The following is a 14,375-nucleotide window of genomic DNA, read 5'->3' as shown; positions in this document are numbered from 1 at the left end:
AATATTTTCTCCCATTCTGTAGGTTGTCTTTTTGTTTTGCTATGGTTTACTTTGCTGTGCAGAAGCTTATAAGTTGAATTAGGTCCCATATGTTTATTTTTGCTTTTAGTTCCATTGCCTGGGTAGACTGTCTTAGGAGAACATTGCTAAGATTTGTGTCAGATAATGTTTTGCCTATGTTTTCTTTTAAGAGGTTTATAATGTCTTGTCTAATGTTTAAGTCTGTAAGCCATTTTGAGTTTATTTTTGTGTATGGTATGAGGAGGTATTCTAACTTCATTGATTTACATGCATCTGTCCAGTTTTCCCAATACTGTTTGCTGAAGAGGCTATCTTTACTCCATTGTATATTCTTGCCTCCTTTGTTGAAGATTAATTGACCAAAATTCTGTGGGTTTATTTATGGGCTCTCTATTCTGTTCCATTGATGGTTATGTCTCTTTTTGTACCAAAAACCATGCTGTTTGGATTACTGTAGCTCTGTAGTATTGTCTGAAGTCTGGGAAGGTTATTCCTCCAGCTTCATTCTTTTTCTTCAGTATTGCTTTGGAAATTCTGGGTCTTTAGTGATTCCCTGTTGCAAGTTTTTAGATTTGTGGTTACCATAGATATAATATTGACCTATAATTATATCTGTGGGTTTTAAACTTGTAGTCATGTAAGTTCAAACACATTCTAAAAGATCTACATTTTAAATTCCCCCCAAAATATGTTTTTGATGTCATATTTTACATCTTCATGTTAATAGTTTATTATAGTTGCTTTTATAATTTTTTGTTTTTTAATCTACATACTGGCTTATTTAAGTAATCTTTTGTTTTATTATATACCTTTGTTTCTTAGTGGGATTTTCTCTCTCCTCTAGATTCTTACTTCTTTTCCACTCACAGACCTTTGAAAATTTCTTTCAGGATAGGTTTAAACCTGTATTGATGAATTCTTTTAGTTTTTGCTGGTCTGAGAAGTTTTTTATCTCTCCTTCTATTTTAAGTGATAATCTTACTGGGTAGAATATCCTCACTTGCAGGTTTTTCCCTTTCAGCACTTTGAATATATCATGCTGCTCCCTTCTGGTCTACAAAGTTTCTGCAGAGAAATCAGCTGATAGCCTTGTGGGGATTCCCTTGTAGATGATCCTTTGTTTTTCTTTTGCTGCCTTTGGACTTCTCTCTTTAACTTTTGCCTTTTTAGCAGAATTTTTCTTGGTATGGGTCTGTTTGGGACATTTTGTATTTCTTGTACCTGGCAGTATGTTGCCTTCTTAGGTTTGTGAAGTTTTCAACCTTAATTTTGTCAAATACTTTTTTAGTCTCCATCTTTCTCTCTTCTTCTGGAACCCTTAAAACATGAATGTTGTTGTGCTTAATGTTATCCCATAGATCTTGTAGATAGTTTTTTAAAATTTGTCTTTTTTTCCTCCTGTTCCAATTGGTTGATTTCCTGTATTCTATCTTCCAGATCAGTTACATGTTTTTCTGTATCACTTAGTCTGCTATTTATTCCTTCTAGTGTGTTTTTTATTTCACTTGTTGAATTCTTCATTTCTTATGGTGTCTTTTTTATATTTTGTTACCTTGTTAGAATGGTCAGTGTTTAGATCAATTATTTTCCCTTGTTCAGTTAACATTTTTATTACCAATGTTTTGATTTCTTTATCTGGTAAATTGCTTATTTCTGTTTTGTTATTTATTTTTTCAGGATTTTTTCTTGCTCTTTCAATTGAGAACAGTTCCACTGCCTTTTCATTTTAATTAATTTCTCTGCCTCTATGAATTTAAGAGCAACAGTTGCCTATTGTGGTCTTGAAGGAATGTCCTTATGTGAGAGTTTCCTTTTGTAGACTGTGTTCAATGCCTTTGGTGGGAGGGCTGGTTTAGATGTGGATGCCAATCACGTCTTTCTCAGGATGTGTTGGCAGCTATCAGCTTGGAAGGGGGTGGAGTTGGAGATGGAGGAGCTAGAACTTGTGCAGGCTGTTAGGGAGGACTTCCTCTCTGCTGAGTGGCCATCACCACCCTCTCAGGGGTGGGAATTGGTTCCAGGTTGCTGGAGTGGAAGCCCTGAGGGTTGGATTCACACTGACTCTGTTCCCTTTAAGTGTGTATTTCTCCTTCTCCACACACTGGGACCCATGACCCAAAGGAGGGGAGTGCTAAAGCAAGTGGAGCTTGGGTGCCTGCAGAGGTCTCATATTCTGCCTGTGTAGGTTGCTTCTTTTCCCCAGTCATGGCCACCCTAGATTAAACGCCATGGTATATCATGGAGTGAGTGGGGCCAGAGTGTTTCCTTGGCTTGGGCTGGGGTGCACAGTGAGGCAGTTGTAGGAAACTCAGTGGCTGTGTTGTGTCAGAAGTCTGGGTTACTTCTGGGTTGCTGCTTGAGTAAGTGTTAATAGTGGCTACCACTGCCCCACCTGGGCTCTGCCCCAGGATTGGGTCACCTCTGCATTCCGAGGTCGAGTCTTTTCCCTCTGCCCTGGACACCCTAGATCCAGTGCCATACCATGGTGTGGACTGGGTAGGGCTGGGCATTCACTTGACTCAGGCTGGGCAACTAGGGCAGACCTCTGTCTTTCCTGCATGGGGGCAAGACAGCACCTGCATGCTCCTCATGAGTGGAGTCCAGGCTTTTTCAATTTTTCTATCTCTCCGAGTGGTTCTTCAACCAGCCAAGGGGCTTGTATCTTATGCATAGGACCCCAGTATTGCAGTGCCCAGTCTGTGGCTCAACCTGCTCACTCCTCAGAGCAGTGTCCACCCTTGCAATCTCCCTTTTCCTCTTGAGTCCACTCACAGGGGCACCTGTCCTAACCTGATCACTTTTTTTTTTCTCATCCTACGTGATTACATGTATATCTTTCTTACAGTTTTGTTTATACAGGAATACTTCTGCCAGTTTCCAGTTAGTTTTCAATGAGAATTGTTCCACGTGTAGATGTATTTTTGATGTTCATGGGGGAAGGTGAGCTCTACATCCTCTTACTCCACCATCTTGGTGTCTGTGTATGCTGATTTTAATCTATATTTTAATCTATATCTTTTTGATATAGTAAACCATAACTGGAAGTATAACAGCTTTTCTGAGTCCTGTGAATCCTTATAGCAAATATTTGAGCCTAAGGGTGGTCTTGGGAACTGATACATCTTTTATTTCTGGCTTCTTTTAAGTTCTCCTTATCTTGGATATACTATAATTTCACTGGAATTTGTACATAAATGGGCTAATATTTTTGTTTGCTGTTCTTTTAAAATTCTAATTTCACTTAATATATTAGACTTCCTGACTTTGTGGACCTGTGTCTCACATCAATTTGGGAAATTTTTCACTATTATCTGTTTTATTCTGTCACAAATGATAATTGGTATGTATTAGGCCTCCAGTAGTAAATGTTCCCATCCTACACATCTTTCAACCTCTCTTTAATATTTTTCATTTATTTACTGTATTCTAGATAATTTCTTCAGTGATTCTCTCTTCAGCTGGACTTACTCTGCTGCTTAAGCCTTCCATTAATTTTTTTATTTCAACAGTTTTTTCATTTCAAGAAATTCTAGTTGTTTCTCTTTCAAATCTCCTCTTATTCCTGATAGTTTCAGTTGCTTGCTCATTCATGAAATTTCAGTTGTTAATTCTTTAATCATTTTGTGCTGACTTTAAAAATTCTAATATCTGATGTTTTGGGTGCTTAAATCCATTGTTCATTCCTGTACAGTCTTCCATAAGGTAGCTTGATTGCTCATCAGTTTGGTACTTTCTTTTTTGTTGTTATAATGAAATTATAGGAGGATATGAAATATGTTTTGTCCATTATTTCTGCTTGGAACTCTTCTGAGCTGAATCTTGAAGACCTCTGACACTGACATTGACTCTTATCATTTATTTTGTTGCCCTTATTTGATGAGAATCTTATGGACCTAAGTTGGGGATTTCATCTTCCTAACAGAATTTGTACCTGTTTTTACTGCAACAGGTGTAGCTAGGGTTAAGTATCAACCTGGGACCACTTTGTCCCCCTTTAGGGATTGTGATTTAGTGCCAGAATCTCAGATTCAGCATTCCCGTCTTCCTGCTGGCCCTCTTACAGTGTTCTTATCTGATCCAGTCACTTTGTGCAGGGGCATGGAATACATTGGTTGGCTAGGCTGATTCAGAAGTATTCTCAGCTCCTCCTGATCCATAAGGAAGGGGTGGTGAACAGGCTGGTAGAATGAATAGGTTCTCCCCAGAAAACTCTGGCACTTTTCAGTACCAGAAGGATGAAAATGAATGCTGGGCAGCAAAATTGCAGATGTCCACCTCAGAAGATGATGTAAATTTTACATTAGAAGATATTTCTGTATAATTTTTATTTAAAATAGGAGGAGCTCTTAATGAATATGTGTCTATTTCTGAGTTCCAAGGAAGAAGATATTTCACATCTGAAAGATACGGTATTTTTTTATTCCAGAGACGGTCTGCTTGATGGGATATTGTCAAAATTAACTTAGTTGGGAAATTACATAAATCTAGTGTTTGACTCTGAATTAAATTTAAATATGTTTTAATTCAGTAAATCCTGTAAACTTTCTCTCCCACTTTGGAATGATTGATTTTCAACTATATCATTACTTTCTCTCTGTTTTGCAATAAGTTACCCAACTTCTCTGAACCTAAGAAGTTTCCTTGTTTTACAAGTGGGGATAATATAATCTGCTTTGCCTGGTTCTTGTGAGTATTAAATAAGCAAATGTTTTAAAACCAATTAGTGTCTAGAGTAGAATAAGCATTTCATAAATGCTTTTTATTGTTAATGTCTGTGAAAATACAGATATTGAGACCATTTGCTTTTGAAATAAAACAATGTACAGATACTGTACCTGGAAAAATTAGACAATATCTGTCTTTGTCTTTTTTAGGTTCCTTCAGATACATCAGAAATATGTTGTATTATTAAAGCGTCACCAGGAACTAGACAATTGGAAACTAAAGGTGTCATTGTAAAGAAGCACAAATACTCTCCTCCTAAAGATACTCCTCCAGGTACTGTAGTGTGAATGCAGAGCCTAATTTTTGGAAGACACGAAACATTTTTTGATGGTTAATTTCTTATGTACACAAGAAGTTCAGTTATAAATTGTATTCTGAAAGTTCTTGCACAAAGTAGAAATGGTAAAGTTATAAAAAAGCTTGGCCCATTTTCAGAACCTGAGTAACATAATTTTTTGAAAGTCACATATGTCATCTTTTCTAAAATTAGCTTATACCATTGATTTAAAGTATAATTATAACTTCTTTATTTCTCACTGTTACTTTATGATAACAGGATGTATACAGTATCATCATTTTATATATTAGGAATCTGAGACTTAAAGTAGTATGCACTTTGTCCAAAATCATACTGCTACCAAGTGGTAGAGAGGAGTTGAATATTTGAAGGCTTCCAAATTTCATGTTTAAGTTTTTCTGTACTTCCCTCACTGCATATCAGACAGAATGTCTAATCACTTGATAGGGCTTAGGAATCTTTTATAAGTAAGCAGGCAGTGAAGCAATTGAATCTTAATAGATTATATATAACTTCAATCCAACTAAGCTGCCTACTCTTGATTCTTGTCCCCATTTCCTCCACGGAACCTGCCCTGTGTTCCTTAAGTATGAAGAGCTTTTTTTCTAAGTTCCTTGACTACTTAATTCAATGACACTCATTTGACACTTAATAATATACTACTACCTTACATAATTTACAATGCTGACTTTTCATATTCTTTAGGTTATGAAGTTTTAAAGGAAAGGACAGAAACCACATAATAGACTTCTTTCTATCTCTATCTCTGATAACTTTAGCGTATTGGTAGGGAATAGTAGATGCTGTATCAGTCAAGGTTCTACCAAAGAAACAGAACTAATAGGATATATATAGAAACATATGCGTATATGTATATAAAGAGATTATTTCAGGGAGTCGACTTATGGAGTCTGGCTGAAACCTGTAGGGCTAGCTGGAAACTCTTGGGCAGGAGCTGGTGATATAGTCAGTCCTTAGGAGGAATTTTTCTTCTTAAGAGAAACCTCAGTTTTACTCTTAAGGTCTTTCCTGATTGGATGAAGCCTACCCACATTATCCACAATTATCTCCTTTACTGAAAATTAGTTATTACAAATGTTAATTGTATTTACAAAGTACCTTCATAGCAACACCAAAATTAGTATTTAATTTAATTGAGTAGTGTTGCCTAGTTAAGATGACGCATACAGCTAACCATCATGGTCCAGTCCATGTCAACTGTGCATTCATACACATCTCCTTAAACCATGTTTAATCTCCAAATAAAGACAATAACAAAGTAATACTTCTGTCTAACATAGTACAACTGCCCTACCTAAAACCAAAAATGTACTGACTCCTTCTCCAGAAGAGGATGCGGTCCTTGGGTGATGTTTGTTCTTCTCATCGGTGTCTTGTAACTCAAGTACTACGATAAAAAGTAAATGGTGATTGATACAACTTATGTAGATGATAAGGACATGAGAGATGGAAGAAAACAAAGACATTTGCTTAACTAGTCATGTGGTCATAATTGGTATTTATAAGTACCTTCCTTCACTATCCATTCCATATTATCTCTGCCCTCAGCAAGTACCTCAGCTGGTTGTAGTTCTTTAACTGGCTGGGTGACACAACCCTCATTTCTGAAGGGTCTGCAGTATTAGCAGTTCTTCTTAGATGGGATTGTTTTAGTTTTCCATTGACCTTAACCATAGAGCATGGTAATACTAAGAGATGGTCTAAAGGATCTCTTGTATTCCAGGCATAGTCTTCCTTGCCTCCCTTGGGGAGTAGTAGTTCAGATTCTTCTTGATAGTCAGGATCAGTCACCCCAGTCAGGTGGCAGTCTTAATTTTCAGTTCAATTGAATCATTGTGACTTCTGGTGGAAGTATTCTTCCCTTTGGAACTAAGACCTCCAGGCCTGCAGAGCATAAAGTCATGGTAACAGAAAGCAGAATTTTTGCTAGTGGGTCACAAGTGGTAGTGCTGAGTGGTCTCACTTTCATTTCTACCTCTTTATTCCGGGCCTGTGACTCCAGGCTATGGGATAAGCAGTACCATATATTGGGTGCTGATTCAGAGCAAACATAACCTTCTGGAGAACCTTTCCTCAGCCCTGCAAGATATTGTCACCTAGCTGGTGCTGTAACTGAGTCTTCAAAAGGCTATACAACCATTCTGTGAAGTCAGCTGCTTCAGGTAAGACCAGTGGATTCCATGTGCTTGGCTCATTGCCAAACTTCTTTTGCTGCGAAGTGAGTTTTTTGATCAGAAACAATGTTGTGGGATACCATAATGGTGGATAAGTCATTCTGTAAGTCCTTGGATGGTGATTTTGGCAGAAGCATTGTGTGCAGGGAAGGCAAATCCATATCCAGAGTATCTATTCTAGTAAGAATAAAATGCTGTCCCATCTATGATGGAAATGGTCCAGTGTAATCAACCTATTTCTACCAGGTAGCTGGCTTATCACTCCAGGGAGTGGTGCCATATTGGAGATAAGGTATTGGTTTCTGCTGCTGACGGATTGAGTACTCAGCAGTGGCTGTAGCCAGATTGACTTTGGTGCATGGAAGTCTGTTTTGCTGAGGCCATGCATAAGCTCCATCCCTGCCACCATGGCCACTTTGTTCATTGGCTTACTGGGTGATAACAAGGGTGGCTGGGGAAAAAGACTAACTAGTATCCACAAAATAGGTAATCTTACCCACTTGATTATTAAAATTCTCCTCTATTTATATCACTGTTTGGTGAGCATTCACATGGGACACAGATTTTTGTCTTTTTTTTTTTTGCCCCCACAAAGAGTTCTGTCTATATGCCTCTTCCCAAATCTCCTTGTTATCAACTTTCAAATCATGTCCCTTCCAAGTTTCTGACAATCTAGCAAAACTGTTGGTCACAGTCCATGAATCAATATATGATCATACATCTGGCCATTTCTCCTTCCAACAAAGTGAACAACCAGCTGCATTGCTTAAAGTTCTATCCACTTGGAGGATATCCCTTCACTTTCCTTCAGGGATGTCCCAGAAAGGAGCTTAGGTGCTATAGCTCTCCACTTCCAGGTTTTGCTTACATACCGTGCAGAACCATCTGTAAACCAAGCCTGAGCTTTCTTTTCCTCAATCACCTGACTGTAGAGAACTCCCCATGATGCCATTAGTGCAGGCAGGGAGAAAGAAGGTAGTGTAGAAGGAGTAGGGGCCATGGGCATTTGGACCACTTCCTCATATAGCTTACTTGTGCCTTCAGGACATGTTGAGCCCATTCTCATGTATACCATTTCCATTTGCTAACATAGTACTGTTCTTCACAGCCAAATTTACGGCGTGGTGCATCAGACAGCACACAATTCATGATGGGTGGGCAGCTAAGCTCTCATTGTAACTTGGTGGCCAGTTCTCAAGTATTCAGACTCTACTAAGACCCAGTAGCAGGCCAAAAGCTGTTTCTCAAATAGAGTGATTACCCACAGAGGATGGCAGGGCTTTGCTCCACAATCCTAAGGGTATAGACTGCAGTTCATCTACAGGCTCCAGACAGCATCTCTTTCTGCCACTACCACTTCAGGCACCATTGGATCTGTTGGATCATATGGTACAAGTGGCAGAGTATCTTGCACAGTAGCCTAGACCTTTTGCAGAGCCTTCTTTTTTGTTCTAAGACTCACTCAAAACTGGCAGCTTTTGGGTCACTTAGTAACAGGTCTTGAGTAGTACACTCAAATGAGGAATATGTTGACTCCAAAATCTTAAAAGGCCCACTGGGTATTGTGCCTCTTTTTGGCTGTAGGTGGAGCGAGATGCAACAACTTACTCTTTATCTTATGAGGCATATCTCTTGTATCACTGAACTAGAAATTTCAATGAGATGGAAAGACACCCAGCAATTCCATTTCCCTGAACCCTAGAGACCCAGCAATTCCATTTCCAGGAATATATCCACTGAATGTGTACATATGTTCATCATAAGATATATAATAGAATATTCATGTCAGCACTGTTGATAATAGCTTCAAACTGGAAACTATCCAAATGCCCATCAACAGTACAATGGATAAATATACTGTGGCATAAATAAACTGTGGTATACTTCATTAGAGTGCTATATGACAGTGAGAATCAACAATGTAGAGTTACATTCAACAGTATTGATGAATCCCACATAAGGAGCCAGACACAATAGAGTACATTTAATTTTACTTATATTTAGTACAAAACTGGGCAAAACTAAACTATGGTGGAAATTACCATAGTGGATGTTCTTGTTGAGGAGCGGGTCTTAACTGGAAAGGGTTATAAGAGGGAATTCTAGGGTACTGGTAGTGTTCTGTTTCATTATCTGGATGATGGTTACACGGTATGTTAAGTTTCCGAAGACCCAACAATTTGTATAGTGCAGGTATGTGTACTTTTCTGTGTATGCTATACTTCAGTAAAAAGATAAAAATAAAGCAACTTCTCATAATTTGATCTTTGAGCTGCCCATGATGAATTGTGCGTTGTCTGATGCACCAAGCCATAAATTTGGCTGTGAAGAGCAGCACTCTGTTAGCAAATGGAAAGAGCATATATGAGATTGGGCTCAAGGATGCCTGTCATCCTAGTGTATGACATCAGGTAATGTCACAACCCTGGATTTAAGTATGTCACAAATCAAAACTAAATTGTATCTAGGAAGTTCTTTTGAGTATTCAGACCAAAATTTTTGTTTAATGAACAGAGAGGCTCCCTGATGCATGTTGAACCAGTTGTGCCACCTTCTGGCTTCCTTCTAGGTTCTCATCTCATATAGCAGCTTCCTTACTTAATTCCCTTTCAACCTCTGGGCACTTGTCTGTGTCTTTCCTTTAGTAAAAATAGCAAGTCCCCAAGCTAACTATGAGTATGTTATTTTAAACATGCAGCAGCCTATTTTTAGCCCTGGCATTTAACTGTTTAGCTAGTTCGGCAGTAATCTAATCAGGACTACAGGGTGAGGCTCACTTTTGACAGTCTAGGACCCCTGTTCTTTGTGCTGCTTGTTCACTAATAATTGGCACTATGCTGATTAAAGAAGAAAAATTTGTGAAAGTAAACCACGAGAAGAGTCCAAAAGAGATGTGATAGAGGAGGTGCTATGGGTAAGTAGAGGTCTGAGAGTGGTAACAGACAACTGGATGGAAGAGGCCTTAGAAAACATCCAGTCCAAGGCTTGTCTTGGTGTGGTCTTCTGACCACCTGTACCAGAATCACTGCAGACCTGGTAAATTACAATCTCTCAAGGTATGGCACAGGAATCTACAATTTGATGAGCTTTCAAAGTGGTCCCAGTAAGCACTAAAATTTGAGAACGATATAATAATCTAGTCTATTTTGCTCATTTTACATATAATAAAAATGACCTGGCCATATTGATAAGTGACTTGCTCAAGTTTACATAGCTAATTACTGGAAGAATCAGAACTAGAACTTAGCTTTGCTGATTTTCATTAAATTTGACTGGGTAGCTGTCAAATAAATAGAGAATGTGGGATAGAGTAGATGGGGCTCTGAGTTTCCCAGCTTATCTAGATAGAGCAGTTTTGCTCCTCTTTGCTTTACACACTGGGCTTGCTTTTATATTCTACTTAAAGAGACAAATTTTTTTTTGTCAAGAGGAAGTTTGGACAATTATTGCTTTGTACTTCTTATAGTTACAGCAATGGATGTCTAATTTATTGGTACTTTAATTGATCCAACAAGCATGCGTAAGGCACTGCAGTTTTAGCTAGGGATATGAGTACAGCCTTTGCCCTCTGGGGCTTACACATTAGTGATGAGGTAGATCTCACAGTCTTCTCTATAAGGTGATAAGTTAGTAGTGGAGCAAAGCACTTGCAGGAGCCCAGGAGAGGATACTTTTAACTTCAAAGTGTCAAGGATAACTTCCAAGCTTACAGTACTTTCTGGAAAATCAGAGAAAACCTGTAGCTATCCGTATAGTAAGATTTTGAGGTTTCTATTTTATTTTCATCTCCAGAAGGGATGATAATGTGTTATAGATTCCTATCTTAATCTCGTAGAATAACAGCTTTTACCCTAGATAGATAGATATATCTTTAATGGCAGTTTGAGTTTTTAGATAATAATGGCAGACAGAAGTATCACACAGAAATACGACAAATGAGATGGAAAAAGATTTGATATATCCATATCCAAGGGATGGTAGTCCTTTATCCTTCTACTTTTAATCACTTAAGAGTAGAACATCCGTAAGTTCATATCCTAGCTCTGTTAATAAGAGTACATTCCTTAAATGGCCTGAATTTTAGCCTTCTATCTGTAAAATGGGCATAATAATTACTTACCTCACAGAATTATTTCAAGGGCTAGAGATAATGTATGTAAAATGTCTGACATAGAATAATCACTCATTATGCAATAATTATTATTTGCCTCAATAGGTTAATTCCTCAGGTCTAACTCACTAAATTTCCCTTTGAAAACTACACCTGTGTTTTTATTTAATTGTAAAAAGTCTAAAATATATTGTGTGGTTATTGTATATAATAAATTTGGTTATGCCATCTCATGTACATAGTATAAGCAGGTAAGTGTGTGTGGTCTTTGACACAGACACATTGGTCCAGTATAAATACAGAGATGAAGTATGCCAGCCAGTTCCTCGGGGGAAAAGAAATCAGACTAGTTTGACATATAGAGACCTTCTAAGTGTGTTGATTTGGTGTCATGTGGCTATAGAAATAAAAAGATGAAGTTCTGTAGTTGATTGGTTCATTCATTCAGCAAACATTTACTGAGTGTGCATATCATGTGCTAGATGCAGTTGATTGCTGGTAATATTGAGATAAATACATAGCTGTCTTTATGAAGTTTGTAATCTCATGGAGGAAGTCCAGTGGAGGTATAGGTGCTTTTGTAGTGCTATATGTGGGATCCTTTGGGAAATATAGGGAAAGTAGGAAATTCTCTGGAGGATGATCTGAAGCCCTCGGGGATATCCTGGGTATAGGCCTTCTAGGCAGAGGAACCAGCATAAATAAAGGCACACAAGCTTAAAGTATTCCTAGGTAATTAAGGAATGAAGTAGTTATGTTCAGCTGGAGTGGAGATTGGACTCTGAAACTGAATATTCAGTAGTAATCAGGGGTCAGATCGTGGAGAGCTTCCTATGCCATACTGACTTTTAACTATATCCTGGTCAAACTGCTTTTTAGTTAGATCATTCCAGCTAGAAGTGTGGAGTAACTTGGAAAGAAGTGAGCCTGAAAGCAGACAGATCAGGTGGGAGTTTTGCAAGAGTTCTGATGAACAAAGCTGAGAAAATAAGGATTTCAGCTATTGTATCTCAAAATATGGTGCTCAGACCGCATGGGGGATTTATAAATAATGCAAATTCCAGGGTCATTGCTTCAGCAATCTGATTCAGGATTTCTGGGATTTGGGAACCAGTCTAACCTAAAAATGTTTATTGGTATAATTGCCAGAGCTCAGTGACTGATTAGTTACTGGTACAGGGTAGTGAGAGAGGAGGACAGTTAGAGGATGATTTGTCCGATTGTAGTATTGTAAATTTTCAGGCATGATGTGTTATGGGTGATGTCAGAGGAAAATATAGGACATGGCCCTGGATGTAAACATGATGGCTAAGGTTGGGTAGATGAGACTAGATAGTTGGGTGAGCTGATTACCACTTGGGAAGTTACTCAAACACTGGTGTGGAGAGGATGGCTGTGGCCCAGTTTCCAAAGTCTTTAATAAGTGATCAGTCGTTTTCTGAGATCAGTGAAAGCAAGAATAAGGAGTAGAGGGTAGAATAGTCAGTACTTCCCAAACATAATTTACTTGTGAATTGATTGTGGATCTTGTTAAAATGGAGATTTTGATTCAGTAGGTCTGGAATGGAGCCCAGGATTCTACATTTCCATCAACTCCTCAGTGACATTGAGGTTACTGGTCCATGGACTAGAGTTGAAGAGCAAAGATATTGGTCTCTGGTGTTCAAACAGCTGCACATTAGACTTTTCCTGGATATTTGAGTCCTTTGCTAAGAGGTTCTGATCTAATTAGCATGGAGTATAGCTTGGATATCAGGATTTTTAAAAGCTCAGGTAACTCTAAGGTACAGCAAAGTTTGAGAACCATTGATATAGGCTGATTGGGCCAGGGTGTGAGGTATATCATAGTATGAAATTGGCAATGGGAATAGGTAAAGTTGGCTCCACTCTCGATCTCCTGGTACAGGGTATGAGGGGAAAGGCTCCAGAATCCTGTATTGGAAAGAACCTGGTTCAGCTACAACAAACAGCAGGAGAATGAAAAGAAAGATGGGTAGGAAAATGTGGGGGATTCTGCCTGGGTGGTGGCTAAGGAGGACAGGGATGAGAAGTGGATCCATTACACCAGGTTACAAGGCTGAGGTTAGCGGCCTTGTGATGGCCACTGACAGCCGTTTTTGCTGGGCTTTCCACTGGAATGCTATTGAGCAGGTCTCTTTGTCTCTCCAAAGAAAAGTGTCCTCAGCATGTCCAGGAAGGAGTGAGCCAACTATTCCTTTTTTTTTTTTTTTTTTAAATGACCTCTGGATTTGTTTCCTAAGGCTTGATGGGGTGAAACTAGAGTTGCATGAACATCAGGTTCTCTCCCCCCAGGGACTGGTTATTAATAACTATTGGACACCTGCTTGTGATATATATGAAATAATCTATTGTTTTTTTTCTCCAGATATTATAATAAAAACAAATGGCAGGATGTAGCAGCTGTGGCTGAATTTTCACTACTTTGAAGATTTGAATGTGAAGTTAAAGCCCATGAAGCAGAATGTCTGCCTGAAATTCAAAAATCAAAATTCTCTAATTATTTGTGATATATCCTGGTGTTGAAATTGTATTGAGATTCTTATAAATTACTTTTGATGAGCTGAGAAAGAATCATTCTTCTGTCTGCTTCTTAAATACATGTATTTGTCTTATTAACAAATAGTTTATATTAGAAGACTGTTATTTCAGCTGTATATAAAGCTGAATATTAAATAGATTATTTCAGCTATTTATTAAGACCCAACAGCAGGTACTGTGTAACGTCCTTTGATTGTTTTTTTCCCAAGTTTATCCTTTGTATGGATTAAAAGTAGTAAAGTTGTTGATGCTTATATTGTGAGCTATTTTTAACAGAACTTAATTGAAACCACATGAGTGAGAGACCTAATTCCAGGTCTGCCTGAAAGAAACTCTATACTCAAGGCTTGCTGAAGCAGGGAATGTATAATACGTACAATCAATCATATACTAAGTATTTAATATATTATCTCATTCCCAAACAACTTTCTTTAGCTAATGCTATCTGTAGCATTTTTTTGGTAAT

At 38.2% G+C, this 14,375-nt stretch overlaps 1 protein-coding gene across 1 annotated transcript in view; it reads left to right on the top strand.

The window, feature by feature from the left end:
- Positions 1-14,147, top strand: part of MEIKIN (meiotic kinetochore factor) — an 84,333-nt gene extending 70,186 nt beyond the window's left edge. The window contains exons 12-14 of the mRNA XM_045507879.2: positions 4,896-5,019; positions 7,068-7,227; positions 13,737-14,147. Coding sequence (XP_045363835.1) covers positions 4,896-5,019; positions 7,068-7,165 — 222 coding nt within the window. The 3' untranslated portion in view covers positions 7,166-7,227; positions 13,737-14,147. The remainder of the gene's footprint in view (positions 1-4,895; positions 5,020-7,067; positions 7,228-13,736) is intronic.
- The last annotated feature ends 228 nt before the right edge of the window (positions 14,148-14,375 follow it).

Source organism: Camelus bactrianus, chromosome 3 (assembly GCF_048773025.1).
Source record: "Camelus bactrianus isolate YW-2024 breed Bactrian camel chromosome 3, ASM4877302v1, whole genome shotgun sequence".
Lineage (NCBI taxonomy): Eukaryota > Metazoa > Chordata > Mammalia > Artiodactyla > Camelidae > Camelus > Camelus bactrianus.
The sequence above is the reverse complement of the archived record's forward strand: the minus strand, read 5'-3'. Positions and strand labels throughout refer to the sequence as shown.